At 34.9% G+C, this 17,238-nt stretch overlaps 4 protein-coding genes and 1 non-coding gene across 8 annotated transcripts; 3 read left to right on the top strand and 2 right to left on the bottom strand.

The window, feature by feature from the left end:
• Positions 1–2,844: 2,844 nt before the first annotated feature.
• LOC103493799 (serine/threonine-protein kinase BSK1-like) lies at positions 2,845–6,921 on the top strand. The gene is made up of 9 exons (XM_017045819.2): positions 2,845–3,734; positions 3,875–4,010; positions 4,349–4,482; positions 4,833–4,938; positions 5,284–5,369; positions 5,467–5,655; positions 5,934–6,098; positions 6,201–6,314; positions 6,441–6,921. Exons 1-9 carry the CDS (start codon positions 3,399–3,401, stop codon positions 6,693–6,695), a joined length of 1,521 nt encoding a protein of 506 aa, XP_016901308.1. The 5' UTR covers positions 2,845–3,398; the 3' UTR covers positions 6,696–6,921.
• LOC103493800 (ATP-dependent zinc metalloprotease FTSH, chloroplastic) lies at positions 6,824–10,031 on the bottom strand. The gene is made up of 5 exons (XM_008454719.3): positions 8,422–10,031; positions 7,940–8,186; positions 7,649–7,832; positions 7,229–7,400; positions 6,824–7,148 (listed from the first exon to the last, which is right to left on the bottom strand). The coding sequence occupies exons 1-5, from the start codon at positions 9,742–9,744 to the stop codon at positions 6,927–6,929; spliced, it is 2,148 nt and encodes a 715-aa protein (XP_008452941.2). The 5' UTR covers positions 9,745–10,031; the 3' UTR covers positions 6,824–6,926.
• Positions 10,032–10,159: 128 nt separating this feature from the next.
• Positions 10,160–10,232, top strand: TRNAK-CUU (transfer RNA lysine (anticodon CUU)). The gene has a single exon. It is a non-coding gene; the product is annotated as a tRNA-Lys (tRNA).
• A 1,294-nt stretch (positions 10,233–11,526) lies between these two features.
• On the bottom strand, positions 11,527–13,078 carry LOC103493798 (NADH dehydrogenase [ubiquinone] 1 beta subcomplex subunit 2). Of its 4 annotated transcripts, none has more exons than XR_538518.3 (5): positions 12,885–13,078; positions 12,503–12,548; positions 12,036–12,101; positions 11,896–11,973; positions 11,527–11,802 (listed from the first exon to the last, which is right to left on the bottom strand). XR_538518.3 is itself a non-coding variant. In XM_008454716.3 (4 exons), exons 1-3 carry the CDS (start codon positions 12,989–12,991, stop codon positions 12,036–12,038), a joined length of 219 nt encoding a protein of 72 aa, XP_008452938.2. In that variant the 5' UTR covers positions 12,992–13,076; the 3' UTR covers positions 11,527–11,802. The 4 variants fall into 4 exon arrangements, 2 of the variants coding, with proteins under 2 accessions (XP_008452938.2, XP_008452937.2); XR_538517.3 differs by having other exon boundaries at positions 11,527–11,813; XM_008454716.3 differs by lacking the exon at positions 11,896–11,973 and having other exon boundaries at positions 12,885–13,076.
• A 743-nt stretch (positions 13,079–13,821) lies between these two features.
• LOC103493797 (probable CoA ligase CCL5) lies at positions 13,822–16,974 on the top strand. Its single transcript, XM_008454714.3, has 5 exons — positions 13,822–15,330; positions 15,579–15,724; positions 15,920–15,987; positions 16,240–16,342; positions 16,648–16,974. Exons 1-5 carry the CDS (start codon positions 14,109–14,111, stop codon positions 16,759–16,761), a joined length of 1,653 nt encoding a protein of 550 aa, XP_008452936.2. The 5' UTR covers positions 13,822–14,108; the 3' UTR covers positions 16,762–16,974.
• Positions 16,975–17,238: the final 264 nt, after the last annotated feature.

Genomic DNA, 17,238 nt, shown 5'->3' on the forward strand with positions numbered 1-17,238 from the left:
AAATCATGTAGGTTTGCTAACCCATTTAAATACAAAAATTTTCTTTATTTTTCTCAAATCCTTCCTAATTTAAAAATAAATTTCTTATTCTAAAAACAAGAAGATAACCTAGCTATTAAACACATCAATTTTTAAAAAACTAAAAACAGAAAATTAATGAATTACCAAAAAATATAGACTATATTCAGAAAATTAATGAGCAATGCTCTACTTATTTCTAGTGTGTATATATAAATATATAATTGACAAACTATAGTACAAATTTTAAAGCGTTTTATATCTATTTCTAAACTTTTAACGTTGTTAATGAGTTTTAATTTTCTTTTTTTTCTTTTTTTTTTTTATGCATGCAATAAAAAGGTCTAATATATTATTAAGTTTTAATTTTGTATCATTTAAAAATGTTAAAAATCATTTACAGTAATATACTAAATTGAATTTTATATGTAATAAAGCTCTAAACTCTAAATTTGGAATTCAATAAATTTGTAAATTAAAAAAATAAATTTAATCAAATATACATTAAATACAAATTTTAAAGCCTAAGAACATTTTTCAACCCTTTGATTTTTTAGTTTTTCGTTTATGAATAATATCAAGCGTATTAAAAATTCCTTTCACCTTTAATTTAAATTACATAATACGTTATTTAGAAGAAAAAAACTTGTTTTATTTTAGAATTTGATTAAAATTTTCACCATTTTAAGTAAAACATTATAAGAAATTGGGACAAAATAAGTTTACTTTTAAAAAGCAAAATAATTACCGAACGAGACTAAAATTTTGGGATAAAAAAGAGTTTAAGAGAAGGTACGTGCATAAACTAGACATATTATTAACAAACCAAAATTTAAAATTAAATCTAAATCTATAATTTAGTGAATATTAATTTTTTTAAATATAATAAATTGAACAAAAATAAAACTCTATACTTTATAATTTAATTGTTCATACAAATGCTAATAAATACTATTAATTAAAAATCAGCAACTACAAAATCTAGATTAGCAACAAATCAAATTTAAATATAAATATGTAACATTGGGAATATTTTAGAGGGGAAAAAAACCTTTTAAGAATGTCAACATATACATCATGTAGTTGTTTAATTTTAATTGTAATAATATCATATATAATATAATTTTAATTGTACTTAAAAAATATGATTTTAATTCCCCATTATAATATTAAATTCCACAATGCACATGAAAAATGATGACTACATGATCTGTCCAAAAGAGGGACAACTAATAATAAATTTGCAACATATTTTGGACTTTTTTAATGATAAATTATAAATTTAATCTCTATAAATTGAAATAAAAAAGAAAAAAAGTTAATATTTTGTCTTAATAGGAGAGGAAGTAAAATTTTCTAAAAAGTGTTATATGATAGTTTACTTCTAAACTGTGGATTAAATTTTAACTTATTCCAAACGATAATGTGAAATAATTTTAATTTAACGTATAAATATATTTTGTATTTTAAAATTTTTAAAAATTTAAATAACGGTCAACTTGAATCGATATCTATAATAGATTTGATATTAATTTAAAAAATAAATATGATTTATTTTAAAAGATAATAGATCGAAGCTGGAAAATAATGATCAATATTATATTAGAGAGAGTTTGAGAACTAAAATATTATTTTGCATCCCTTATTATCGAAAACATCTATTAAAAAAATAAAAAAACTAACTACGGTTGACTGTTGTATTAGTTAAGTTATGCTCATTTTAGCGGTTAAATATAATTTTGTATCATTATAGATATAGAACTTCAACTGTTTTAATTAAAATCCATTTAAAGTTCTTAAAATTAAAATTAAAGACCAAATATATATTAAAAAATCTAAATAAATTATAGGGTACAAAACTAAATTAATAAATAACATACTAATAATTTAGTAAATTAAAGGCTTAGACTTCTTATTTCATTTTATTTTGGTCTTTGAACTTTTGAATCGAGTCTATTTTAGTCAAGATTTTGTTAACTTTTTATCGAATTGATGGGATTACTTCTATATTTGGATGATTAAGTTGCATTAGTCACTCTTGATAATTTAGGGTTAATTTTTAATTAAATACTAGATAAATTGGCGTCTTATCGAAAAACTCAAAAAACTAATTGTATTCAAGATTTTGATTGTCATCATTTTGTCGCATTGTCATTCGACTTTATTTTCTCAACTCACATGCTAAATGCAATTTATCCACATACAAAAATTTTTAATGCCTCAAAATTTGAGATATTTTGTAATTAATTGTGATGTATTTTTGGGAGGGTTGTGATTCATTGTAAAAATATTTATTAGCAATTTCGCAAAGTTTATTTATACGAACTTATTTTATTTTTCTAATTTATTTTACCATGCATGTATGTTAACACCAATATATCATCTTTTTTTTTTTTTTCTTTTGATTTGCTTCACGATTTCAATTTGAGAAAAGAATAAATAAATAAGTAATAAAAGGTAAGAGATTTAAGTTTTGCAAAAGAAAAAAGAAAAAAAATAAAAAAGAATAAGTTTTTAATTATTTCATTTGCATAAAATATTTATAAAATAAATTAACAACTAAGTCATTTGTCAATTGAATTAATACTAAGAATAATCTAAACCCAATCGAAGTTGTATCATTATCCCGTTTTAACGGAATTCTAACGGTAATGACCAAAATAATATTTTTATTTTGAAGTTTGAGCATAAAAATGGACGATTTTTAAAAATTAAGGGATCAAATTAGGATAATTTAAGAAGGAAGGGACGAAAATAGGATAAAATAGGATCAAAATAGGGTATTAAAGACATTTTTGGGATAAATTCTAAAGTGATTAAAATTTCAAAATAATAAAAATGAAATAAAACCAAAATATCTGTTTATATGAAAATAGATTTTTGAATGAGGATGAAGAAGAAGAAGAAGGGAAAAAAGAAATGGTTAAGTTAAAAAGCAAGAAGTTTGTTTTAATGGGGATGAATGTTTGTTAAAGGAAACAAGAATGAAGAAACAGAATATAAATTAGACGTTGTGGCGGGAGAAGAATGAAATGGGGGAAGTTGTAACAAAATGTTTGCTTAATTATCTCTTTACGACAACTCATTTGTTGAAGAAACCACGAATCCCCCAAATCTCTCTGTAATCCGCTGGAAGAAATTCAACATTCAACACCAAGAACACACAACGACGACCGGCAATGTCATCAAGGAGAAATGCAACCTGCAATTAGCTTTCATTGTTTCTCTATCTTTCTCACAAACCAACCACCTCAATCCCGTAGAATTTCCCTTTTCACAAACCTCTCTCAGAATCTATCTCTGCCCGCTTCTCGTTTTTTAATTCTTAAGTTCCAGTCCCAGGATTATTAGGAGTTGAATTGAATCGAGTTCTTGTTATTATGGGCTGTTGTCAATCATCGTTACTTAAACTGAAAAAACCTTCAGGGGATGTTAGTAGCCTAGGTGGTCATTCTCAAGACCGGAAGAATCATCACCATCAGAATGGAGTAGATGCCTTGCCGGCCGATGAATGCGTGCCGGCGTTTGTGGAGTTTTCCTTCGCTGACCTCAAGGCGGCGACTAACAACTTCTCTACTGATCATATTGTATCGGAAAAAAGTGATAAATCTCCTAATGTGGTTTACAAAGGACGTCTTCAGAAAGAGAACAATCAACGCTGTGTTGCGGTTAAAAAATTTACCAAAGCTGCGTGGCCGGACCACCAACAGTTCGCTGTACGCAACTGATGTTCATTGTTTTTTTTTTTTTTTTTTTTTTTTTCAATTTTCCCTGGTTCTGATATTTTCACCATTGTTGTTCCCTAGGTTTTGAAATTGTTATTTGATTTTGTTGTTAATGTTGAATTCATATTCAGGATGAAGCCTCTGGTGTGGGGAAATTGAGAAACAAGAGAATCGCCAATTTAATCGGCTATTGCTGCGAGGGCGATGAAAGGCTGCTTGTTGCGGAGTATATGCCTAATTGTACCCTTGCAAAGCATTTGTTCCACTGTAAGTCGTTTCACTTTCAATTCATTCGTGATTGAAGATTTCTGGAATTTATCATATCAAATGCAAACGAATTCTTCTTCTTCTCCCTCTTCCTCTTCTACGTCGTTGTCTCTTCTTCGTTGTGGAATCTGCCTATGGACGACCTAGAACTGCCATGGAAGAGAAGCTGTTGATGATTCACCATAGTTTGAATCTGTTGATTCCTTTCTATTTTTGTCCTTTTTCTTGAAAACCTGATTGAGGGAGATTCTGCATTTTGATTCTTGCAAATTTGATATGCAATGGGTTATTTTGTTTTCAAGTAAAACTTAGATCAGTTGTACAAATCTCTTTGACAGGGGAGAAACAAACCATTGAATGGGCAATGCGTTTAAGAGTTGCTCTATACATTGCTGAAGCATTAGAATATTGTAGTCAGGCAGAACGTCCATTATACCACGACTTGAATGCAGATAGGGTTCTATTTGATGAGGTACACCGACCCCTTTCCCTTTTCTTCGCTTAATTTCCTTGATATGATATGTATGATAAAACTTGAGAGAAAACATGTGGTTTTTTTTTTCTTCAAATGCCAATTTTCTGATTTTTATGAGGTTATCCACTCGATAAGGAATTATTCGATGTGATTGTTATAACATGGCCGACTATTTTTCACCGTTGGATGTAGAGAGAAGTATATGAGATTGCAAATTATTGAAAATATGTCCAACGGTTATTATGAAACAGTCACATTTGTATAGCGATTTCATTATGAAAATTCCTAATTGAGAGACCCTTTGTATCATATTGTATTATTGTGGAGATTCATAAAGGGTTTTGCAGAATGGTGATCCACGACTTTCATGTTTTGGATTGATGAAAAACAGCATGGATGGGAAAAGTTACAGCACTAATTTGGCTTATACACCTCCAGAGTATTTAAGAGATGGTACTTGAACATCATCTTCTTTCTATTACCAAACTTAAATTCTGCTTCCATTTACAAAAGGAGCATATCTGTACAATGTCAATACAAAAGTTTATAGGAAACCTACAAAATTGCTTATTAGAATTTATAATATTCAATTATCCGATTATCCATACATTCAATCTCCCTTAGCACGTGATCATCAGTTTTCTTCTCCTGCATCTAGAATCTTAGTGTATGAAGGAAAATGAAAATGAGTTGTACGATCCTAATAAATGTTCCTTAGAAATTATAGCTGAACTTCAATCGGATTTTGTCCCATTTGTTTTGGATTGTATCATTGTCGTAATGGTTACTGTTTTTCAGGAACGGTAATTGCTGAAAGCGTTATTTATAGCTTTGGGACAATCCTTTTAGACCTTCTTAGTGGAAAGCATGTCCCACCAAATCAAGTAAGTACTTTATAAATATTTTATGAGTGTCACTAGCAACTAGCCAACTGCTTTCACTAGCAAATATTTTTTTATACTTTTATGATTTTACATGCAGGCACTTGATATGATAGGAGGTAAAAACATTACGCTGTTGATGGATTCACATTTAGACGGCAAATTTTCAACTGAAGAGGCAACGTTAGTGTTTGAGCTTGCTTCACAGTGCTTACAATATGAACCTCGGGATCGACCAAGTATTAAAGAACTTGTTGCAGCACTCGTCCCTCTGCAAAATAAATCTGATGTAAGCGTTTGTTTTTTCAACCTGTGGACTTCTAGTGGTGATTGGTTAAATATTATGAGTGTCCGTCTCTGTACTTTGAAGGATTATAATCCAACCTGCTCCTCTGATTCGAGTTCAATTGTTTTACATATATGGGTGTCGATCTAAATTCTTCAAGTTAATGTCCAGTTCCCAACTTAGAATGCTGCAAAGCCTGATTCATGTTTATTTTGATTGTTTTCATGTTTTGGTTCGGTTCCTTTTTGAAGACATCTAACATGATAAGTTCTTGCTTATAGACTCCATCATATGAAATGTTGGGCATCCCAAAACATGAGGAAATACCATTGGTGCCACAAGAGCCTCTCTCTGCAATGGGGGATGCTTGTTCACGAGTCGACCTTACAGCCATTCATCAACTTTTGCTCGTGTTGCACTATAAAGACGATGATGGATCCTGTGAAGTAAACCATCTTTGTTACAGAAACTTTTGTTCCATCCCTATTAATTAGATTGTTGATTGTAAATAAATACTAAAAACTTCATCTCCATGTGTATACATGCAGCTTTCCTTCCAAGAATGGACGCAACAGATAAGAGATATGTTGGAGGCACGCAAGCGAGGAGACATGGCATTTCGGGACAAAGATTTCAAAGGTGCAATTGATGGATATACTACGGTAAGCTATAATTCTTGATGATAAACATGAAAAATTTCTTAGAACCTAAGAAAACGAGGATCTGGATGGTTATATTGAACTACTCTAGGCTCAAGATTACCTTATTATTTATGGTATAATGTGCAGTTCATTGACGTGGGCAACATACTTTCCCCAACAGTCTACGCACGAAGAAGTATTTGTTATCTGCTGTGCGATAAACCAGATGCTGCACTTAGAGATGCTATGCAAGCACAATTGGTTCACCCTGAATGGCCAATCGCATTTTACTTGCAAGCAGTTGCTCTTGTTAAGCTTGGAATGCAGAAGGATGCAGCCGATATGTTGAATGAAGCATCAACATTAGAGAAGAAAAGGCATAGAGGTGGCAGAGGGTATTGAGAATTCACTTCTCACAAATTCTTTGGTGTATTCTTTTTTTTTTTTTTTTTTTTCTCTTCTTCTTCTAAGTTGTAACAAATCAGCTGGGGTCGATGTCAGGCAAAACGACATACCATGGGATCTGTAAGTTATCAATCAAGTAGTATGTAATTTTGTGAAAACAAGTGAAAATGATTAGTTGATTCATCTGTATATTTAACATTTATAATACAATTCCGTGTTGGTATGTCTCTACGCAACATATAACTCAGCTTTTCCATCGATGAAGAGGCTCATGAACTCTTCCCCGTCCACAGTTTCTTTCTCGATAAGGAGTTGTGCAAGTTTGTGAAGAATGTCAATGTGGGTTGTGATAATTTGCGTAGCCCTTGAATATGCTCTCTCTACCAACTCTCTAACCTCTGCATCCACAATATCTGCAGTTGCCATAGAGTAATCTTTCTGGGATGACATCTGCAAGTTAAAAAGGATTCACTATAAGTCGAGTCTGTCAAACTATTAAACGTGAATTGTGTAACATTATTAGAGCATACCTGTTGACCCAAGAAGGGATTTCCGCCGGGTCCACCAATTGCGATTTGCCCAATCTTTTTACTGAATCCAAACCTCTCAACCATTTGTCTTGCCACTCGAGAGACTTGCATGAAGTCGTTCGATGCGCCTGTTGTCACGTTGTCTTCTCCAAATATTACCTCTTCGGCCACCCTACATTAGCCATTAATTGCAAATTAAGCATCATATCAGCTCTATATAACTCTAAAACTACAACAATTTTGAGGGGAAAGATGTATCTCTAATTTCAATTGGCTAAGAACTCTATAGCGTATTTCAAAAAGTCAGGTTGGGGTAAAGAATCATCAAAGCCAAACTCATAACAGTTGTAATACATAAAAGACCATCAAGTAATCAAGCCAGACAATCAAATAATAGGATGAAATTTGAATGATGTATACCTTCCTCCAAGGGCGACAGCCATTTGATTCTCCAGGTAGCTTCTGCTATACAATCCAGACTCGAGCCTCTCTTCACTTGGGGCGAAAAAGGTAAGTCCACCAGCTTGGCCACGGGGAATGATTGATATCTTTGCCACGGGATCGTATTCTGGCATCAAAGCACCAACAAGAGCATGCCCGGCCTCTGGCATTTGGAAAAGAGTATGAGCTGTTAATAAAATTGCAAAACCAAATAATGAAAGAAATTGAAGTTCATAGAAGAATGGCTAAGAGTTCAACATATTGATATACCATGGTATGCAACTAATTTCTTTTTCTCATCAGAGACAACGGCATTCTTCTTTTCTGGCCCTGCTATTATCCTCTCGAGAGCATCCGAAATCTCATCTTTGCTAATTTCCTTAAGATCGCGCCGGGCTGCAAGAATGGCTGCTTCATTCATCAAGTTTTGCAAATCAGCTCCAGTGAAACCAGGGGTTCTCCTAGCTATCTTTTCGAAATCGACATCTTTAGCAAGTGCCTTCCCTCTTGAGTGCACCTACAAGATATTGGCATATCATTTAAAAAGAAAGAATAAAGAGAGCTTAAAATGTTTTAAACAAAACAAGAATGCAGCAGATGTTCTAAACTATATTATAACACATCAAAATCCAAAATATGCATCTTTAACTCTGTTTCTAAGGTTGAAAGACCATAAAAATCGAGCATAACAACAGCTCAAACCAAGAAGCCATTACAATTTCTTTGAACTCAAGAGTTCCCAATGCACAAACCTGAAGAATCTTGACTCGCCCAGCAACATCGGGACGGTCAACGGTAACTTGTCTATCAAACCTTCCGGGTCTTAGCAAAGCTGAATCGAGAACATCTGGTCTGTTTGTAGCAGCCAACACAATCACACCAGAATTACCAGAAAACCCATCCATTTCAGTCAATAGCTGATTGATCGTTTGCTCTCTCTCATCATTCCCACCTCCAAGACCTGCCCCTCTCTGTCTCCCCACAGCATCAATCTCATCAATGAAAACAATGCAAGGAGCTTTGGACTTGGCTTTGTCAAACAAGTCCCGGACTCTCGATGCACCCACACCAACAAACAATTCTACAAACTCTGAGGCAGCACAGGAGAAGAATGGCACGCCAGCTTCACCAGCCACGGCCCGGGCCAGAAGAGTTTTTCCGGTACCCGGTGGTCCAACAAGAAGACACCCTTTTGGGATTTTAGCTCCAAGAGCTGTGTACTTATCAGGATTCTTCAAGAAATCAACAACTTCTTGCAATTCAAGCTTGGCTTGGTCAGCTCCAGCAACATCAGCAAAAGTCACACCAGTCTCAGGCACTTCTTGGAACTTGGATTTCGATCTTCCAAAATCCATTGGCCCACCAAGTCCACCGGGACCGCCAGGGCCGCCCTGAGCACGGCGGAAGAGGAAGAACAATCCAGCAAAAGCCAGAAAGGGGAACAACAAATTACCAATGAAATTGAACAACCCATTTCCAGTATCGCCTTCAGACACCGAAATATCAACGCCATTCATAGCAAGAATGTCGATAAGATCAGGGTCATTTGGGACTATCACAGTGGCACGACGGCCATCAATGGCAGTGAGCTGAAGCGCAGAGCCATCTTTACTAAACCTAACTCGTTCCACCTTTCCCTTCTTTACCGCATTCAAGAATTCACTGTATCGCCATTGACTACCTTCGGGAAGGTCCGAAACCGATTGAGATTGAGGTTTCGGAGCAGTAAGAAGAAGATTCTGAGAGAAGGGTGAGGAAGTAGAAGTACTTGGACTCACCGCCTGAGCTTCAATTACCGGCGGAGGCGGCGGAGGGGAAGCATCATCCACAGCCAAAGCTTGTGGCGCAATCGAAGAGAAGATAAGAGCAGCCAAAGCAGCTTGGGATGGAATGGATTTGTAGGGTTCGGAATTGGGTTTCTCACTAAGAACGCTTCGCGTAAGAACAGATTTTCTCTTGGAAAAGAACGACAAATGCGTAATCGATCTGGTGGTTTTGGGGGTTGGAGGAAAGATAAAAGTATTAGTTCCAATGAAGGTTGAAGATAGAAGGAGATTAGTGGCGGAGGAAGCCATAACTCCGGCGAGAATTTCAGTGGATTGCTTCAAAATTCAATGAGATGAAAAGGGAATGAAAGGGTAAATAAAGAGAAAAAATCAGAGAAATTGCATCCACTTTTCGTTGTTTGTAGTCTGATAATGTGAAGGGGGAATGGGGGTGGGCTTCATCTTTGAATCCGCGCCATAGATTCAAGTAGTGTTAGCTTCTCCTCCACGTGTATCGTTAAACTCCAATTAATTCTTTCATTTTTCCTCTAAATCGTTTCTCTTCTACCAAATATCTTTCGTGGCATCCTAAGAATGACATAATATTTATGTGTCTTCTATTTTTCTTTACGAACGTTGTTGAAGCCCAAATTCCATATGGCTAAAGCAATTAGTTCATTTGAATATGAAATAAATACAAAAATTAGGGATTCTACTCTCAACGGCCCGTCTAGCTCAGTCGGTAGAGCGCAAGGCTCTTAACCTTGTGGTCGTGGGTTCGAGCCCCACGGTGGGCGAATTCTCCTTTTTTTACTCTCTTTTGCCCTTTTGTGTATTGGACCGTTTTTATCTTCCAAGTATAAGAGCATTTTAAATAGGAACCTGACTTCATGTCATATGTATCAGAGATTGGTAAATGAATACTAAAAGTAAATAGAGATATATTCTAGATTTTCTTAGACTTCAAATCGGATATAGTGGCAAAAATCAAGGAGAAAAACAAAAATGAGAAAAAGAATAGGATCGTGAAGGAGTGACAAAGTTTGAATGTAAGGTGAACTTTGATAGAATTATTTGGATGAACAGACTTTTGTACTTAAATTACTGTACAAATTAATTTAATTAATATTTGTAACTTTGGAAGACTTTTATTCATGTATAATGTTCACAAAGGGTTTCAATTCTAATATTTATAGATAAGGATCGATTCATGAACAGTTCGATTTTGGATAAGAATTTTTTTCGCATTTTGCAGTTTGACGTGGTTTTAGCTGCCGAACTGGCTCGATTGAGAACACTCCAGTTGAAACTAAGAGAAGTAGTAAGAATAGACCTATCAGGAAGCCAAAACCTTGAGATAAAAATCTATCAACCACCTTTAAATGGAAAGGACAACATAATAACTTCCGCAGTTTGCGAGGCATTTCAAAGTTCGATTCTCATCGTTATAGTTTACAGTTACAAATTTCTATAAATCCGGAAGAGAAAAAAAAATGCATTCAAAATTTAAGGAAAGTGGCTAGCAAGACCATGCTCTTAACTGATGAAGCAGTAAAATCCAACTCTTTCAATCACGCATGCTCCGTTTGCTGAAAAGCATCGATCTTAGTCTTCTATAGAAAGATATGAAGAACAAGAGAATGTTTGCTAGCGCCGAGCTAACAGAAAAAATTTACCTATATAATGTGATCTTATTTCTACAATGAACTTTAGAAAATAATCTCCCTGGCCTAAGGCTTACCCTCCACCAAGCAAACAGGCACTGAGTTAGTCGAATTTGCTATCTATATATACGACAAAAATATAAAAGCTAAGCTAGGAGGCCGGAATGCTCTTTCAAATGTCTTAACAATTCTCTGATTGCAGCAAGTAAAAAGCGGATCTCGGTTCTATGCATTCTTCGTATCACTTCAATTAAGTTTCTAGAGGAATTATGCAAATACAATGCCTGTAACTGTCTCATGGCAAATAAAATCCCATTGTTGTGACACTAGATTGAAGGGTACGTGAATTTCAGTTTAAGCAGATCAAATTATACAAATGGAATAACCTTAATTTAAAAGAAAGGTATGCGCCATGCAAAAGACATAATGAAATAAAAGAACAACCTATATTCAGAAATAGCGCATTGATCTTTGCTTCAACTCAACCACAGCGGTGATTGAGCACAAATTAAATATTCAAAACACATCAGAAGAATTCATGATTACAAAATAAAAATGATGAAGTGATGTTTATATCCATTTGGCTATCACAATATCCTTATTTGAACAGAACTTAGCAAATATGGTACTCTTAACGTTCAAATAGAGAACCTGCAACTGAGGCCTTGCCATTTCCCCTTCGCCCACCATTAGCATCGAGCCACTACAAGTAAACTGGAAAGCTTATCAATAGAAATGCACTCCAACCAAAAAAAAAAAAACAAAAAGTGCCCATAGCTGATAGCGCTCATATTACCTGATGTCAAATAGCTAATAGTTCAGTGTTGTAATTATATCAGAATGCTAGGACACACTTTGTTTCGACTTTTTTTCTCTATAAAAACAGATAATTAATTGGGGAAATTTGGAAAGAGAGGTAAATAATAAAAACAATACCTAGTGCTCATGCCCATGGTCACCATGGTCACCATGACCATGGCCTTCCCATGGATGTCTCCAGCCCTGATCGTAACAAATATTACAAAAGTTAGATTTTCTGGAATAGAAAATACATACTGTGTAAGCTAAAAATGGCAACAAAATGTTTTGAAAATGGTTAACGTCACTTTTTGTCATATTTAAAATAACTTCCAAACACAAGGTTAGGCTTTAATCACTTAAAATCAATTTAATGTTTAATTTTACACTTCTAATTGAATTTTCCATACTATTAGAAATATAATGGATTTTGAATGATTGCAACATTTTTCTACTAAATTTAAAAACAACAAAATGATTTTAAATCGCTCCAAAGATTGCCCTAAAACATATATATCCTCAAGAACTTCAGCCAGAAAATTTAGAGATTTTAACCAATAATAAGTAGAAATATAATTTACGATTAAGGAAACAGTGATTTTTACCAGTACTACAGGTCCATCTTGTTTCGCCCTGTATAGCACCCAAAACCTGAAAGATAGTCATAAAAAATTTGGTCAATACCCAGATGCCAATTTCTCAATAGCAATCCTACTGATTCTCAACATCAAATTGCATACGAGACGATGAACTCGGATATAGCATCTGGCATCAAGATATTATTAAAACTTGTAACTCCACTCGAGCGCGATGCATTTATTTGGAATAATGCGACGAGGACAGATCGGAATAGACGCAGGATTTGTAAAACAGAAAAAGAAAGTAAAGAAATTAACTATGAGGCAATTTGGCTGAAACAGGAAAATCAAAATTAGGTTCCTTCAATAGAATTGCTCGATCGGAAACTAATGAAGCTAGGGTTTATACCACATAATGGCGCACAGCCCCTTGCCGGTGACGGTGTGCCATCGCTTTGGTGGGTGTATGGTCACGCCCTTGTAAGTAGTTCCAGCTCCATGTCCACCGCCTCCCATAATTGCCCTCTACACTTTCAATTGATCACCAAAATCCGACTGCAGAAAGGATCGAATGAAGAAGATGGAAGCTTGAGATTAAAAATCAAACAGAAAACTCGACTTTGTGTTCAACTATGGGAGAAGTCAGTTAATTGGGCTCCGAAACTAGGCCATTTCGGTTAACAGGCCCTTCATTCGGCCCACTAAGCCCCGAAGCCCAAGCCCACGCAACAAACAAAATGGCATTGTTGATTTAGAATTTTCAAGTTTCGTAATCAAATATTTAATATATTATGATGCAATGGTTGTCTTCCCTTAAAAATAATTTTAATACTATAGCTATCTTGATTAATAATTACTTCGACATATCAAATTTTTCTCGTTCATCTATTTGTTAGCTTAACATCGATCCATGACATTATCTAAATACATGTCTGAATGATTACAATAATATTAGATAACTATAGGAAACTAATTAACTACGACTAACATTGAAAATTTTAAGGACTACACATCATAATTGAAAATTTTAATTTTACAAATATAGTCAATCAAAACAGATCGATTATTGATATGGAGAAGTACTTATTACCAAATTATTTTCCACTATATAATTAACATATAAATCTTATACTTTATGTGGTAGTCCTGATCCTAACATGCTAAGAAAAGAACAGAAACCTTTATTTGATCAGTCGCCCACTCAAACCTCCACTTACAAAAAAAGCGCCAAAAAGAAAAACCCGCAAGATTCTGTTTAGTGTTCCGTCCGTTTACGAATCAATAATAATTTTCCTGACATAGTCGAAAAAGAGAGGGAAAAAAAGAAAGAAGATAAACGTGTTACCGGCCAAAAGAAAGCTATTGTTTTTCTTTCCTTTTTTTCTTGAAAGAAAGATATTCAATTTAAATCAAAACAAACTAAACATTCATTTCTATCACAGATTATTTTAAACAAAATTTCCACTAATATATAAATTTTTTTGAAATTAAATTATTATTATTTCAATTTAGACCAGTCAACGGCGGTGGCTGCTCACATCCTACAAGAACCGAGTCTAAAAATCCCCAACCAAAATCGTTGCTCAAAACACTCAAACTCCTGTGAAAAACTCTTTGTTTTTTCGACCACCCCATGGCGGAGTACGGCGGTGAGAATGTCGAAGTGGATCCAAGAAGCGGTTTCTGTAAGTCCACAAAAATCTTCCACAGCAAACGCCGCCCAATCCCACTTCCCCCTAACGAATCCCTCGATGCCACGACGTTTATCTCTTCCCGTCCTCATAACGGCAAGATCGCCCTGATCGACGCCGCCACCGGCCACCACATAACCTACTCCGATCTCTGGAACGCCGTCCACTCCGTCGCCTCTTCCCTTTCCGACATGGGCATCAGAAAAGGCCACGTCATCCTCCTCCTTTCCCCAAATTCTATCCACTTCCCCATTATTTGCCTCGCCGTCATGTCCATCGGCGCCATCATCACCACCACAAATCCCCTCAATACTCCCCAAGAAATCGCCAAGCAAATAGCCGATTCCAGACCGATTTTAGCCTTCACCACCCAAGAATTAATACCCAAAATCTCTACTTCCAAATTACCAATCGTCATAATCGACGGTCAAATTCCGAAATCCCAAGACAAAATCGTGACGACGTTGAGCGAAATGATGAAGAAAAAAGCAAGTGGGAGTCAAATCAAGGAACGCGTGGAGCAAAACGACACAGCGACTCTGCTTTATTCCTCTGGAACGACAGGAGCGAGCAAAGGCGTGGTGTCGTCTCACAAGAATCTAATCGCCATGGTTCAAGTGGTGGTAACGAGGTTCAAATTAAGCGAAGGGGAAGGGACTTTTATCTGTACAGTCCCAATGTTTCATATTTACGGCCTTGTGGCGTTCGCTACGGGGCTGCTTTCCTCAGGATCGACTATCGTTGTATTGTCGAAATTCGAGATTCATGAAATGTTGTCAGCGATTGAGAAGTACAAGGCTACGTACTTGCCTCTCGTGCCGCCGATTTTGGTGGCGCTGGTGAACGCTGCCGAGCAAATAAAAGGAAAGTACGATTTGGGGTCATTGCACACGGCGCTTTCCGGCGGAGCGCCGCTGGGGAAGGAGGTGATTGAGGGTTTTGTTGAGAAATTTCCGCATGTTGCGATTCTTCAGGGTTATGGATTGACAGAGTCCACCGGAATTGGGGCGTCTACCGATTCTTTGGAGGAGAGTCGCCGGTACGGCACGGCGGGGCTTCTGTCGCCGAGTACTGAAGGGATGATTGTTGACCCGGAAACCGGTGAGGCTCTTCCTGTGAACCGGACCGGAGAACTTTGGCTTAGAGGCCCCACCGTGATGAAAGGTAAAGAAAATGGTCAATGGCCGACATGATTGGATCCAATTTGTCCTATGCATTTTGTTTGGATACTAAATTAGTAAATTTCTTTTAGTCTAAAAGATGAATCTGTAATAATTTTTAAACAAGCAGTGGATTTTATTTGACTTTATTTGTTTTTCAACATTTTACACGTGATCTTTTTTTTTTTTTTTGGACTAACTTTGATTCAATTTTTATTTCGTATAATTAATGCATTTGGTATGTATGTTTAGGGTATTTTGGTAATGTGGAGGCAACAAATTCAACCCTCGACTCGGAGGGATGGTTGAGAACCGGTGATCTGTGTTATATCGACGAAGATGGTTTTATTTTTGTAGTTGATAGGCTTAAGGAACTCATCAAATATAAGGGTTATCAGGTAATATACCTTCATTTTTCTTTTCGGTTGTATAAGTATTTTAATATAATCCACAATACGCATCTAGATTGAGTATTCTAGACTCGATTTGTAATATTGAAATACGATTTCCAGTCAACCCTTTGATTTTTCGTGCATTCAATGTATTCTCACGAAAAATTATTGTATTTCATCCAATGTCTTATTGTTTTGTAGGTGCCACCGGCAGAATTAGAGGCATTGTTGCTAACTCATCCCAACATCTCCGACGTAGCCGTGATTCCGTAAGTTAAACATTTTCACGTTGTTTTTTGTTTTTGTTGTTTAAATTCAAATGAAAACTAAGATTTATTGGAAAATTGTCAAATTAAATTAGTATGATTCATTTTTATAATGTTGATTATAAAAACCAAAAAAAAATAAAATACTTATAAAGTCCTCAACTAAATTATTCCTTTTAGGTAATGCCCCTCTACATAAGTGGAGTGATATATTTTATATATCATCTTTATACCCTTCTTTTCTTCTAATTTCAGATATCCAGACAAGGATGTTGGACAGTTTCCTATGGCTTATGTGGTAAGAAAGGCCGGAAGTGACCTTTCACACGACGATATCATGCAATTTGTAGCAAAACAGGTAACAATACATTTTTAAGTGATTAATTTTAAAAACAAGTCATTTGAGAAAAACACCAATAGAGTGTTTGATAGTATCGATCAAAAGAAATTAAATAAAATTAAAACATAAAATGTTTTTAAAGTAATTTAAATTGTTGCAAAAACACGTGTTCATATGATAATATAATTAATATATTTCTAGTCGATGAAATTACAATAAGATGTCTCTATTCATCTAAGAATGAATCAAATTGTGAAAAGAATAATGTTGTTATGTTCTGCTATGATCATAAATTTATAAATTGATATGGGTCTGTTGCACAGGTGGCACCGTACAAGAGGATTCGACGGGTGGCGTTCGTGGATTCCATTCCCAAGAATCCGTCCGGTAAAATTTTGAGGAAGGATCTTATAAAGCTTGCAACCTCCAAACTCTAAATTTAACGATCTTTATATAATCTGGACCATTGATGAGATCGTTAGATGTTGATGAGATTTAGTCCATGTACACAAAGTCGATATACTATACGTTGATTGTAACGACGTCGTTTTGATACAATTGTCATTTTTTCCTTTTTAAATGTTGAATGTATAATAATATGTATGAAGTTGTATTGAGAATAAAACTTAATAGAAGTCAATTTTATATTACGTTGCTTAAAGACTCAAATAATGAATAGTAGCGATTGAGTGTAGAAAAAAAAAGAACTAATATGGTGGATAATTTATCTGATAAAGCACCATCGATGATTAAAGCAGACTATAAATTTAAGTAGTTCAAAGACGCAAACTTGCACAATAAACTTTTGAATAAGACGTTGGATTATATCACTCAAAAAACTTCATTTCTTTATGTTATTTGACAAAAGTAAATAGAAATAGATACAATTGATTCGATGTTGAAGTAAATAGTAT

The sequence above is a fragment of the Cucumis melo genome, chromosome 7 (assembly GCF_025177605.1).
Source record: "Cucumis melo cultivar AY chromosome 7, USDA_Cmelo_AY_1.0, whole genome shotgun sequence".
NCBI classification, from domain to species: domain Eukaryota; kingdom Viridiplantae; phylum Streptophyta; class Magnoliopsida; order Cucurbitales; family Cucurbitaceae; genus Cucumis; species Cucumis melo.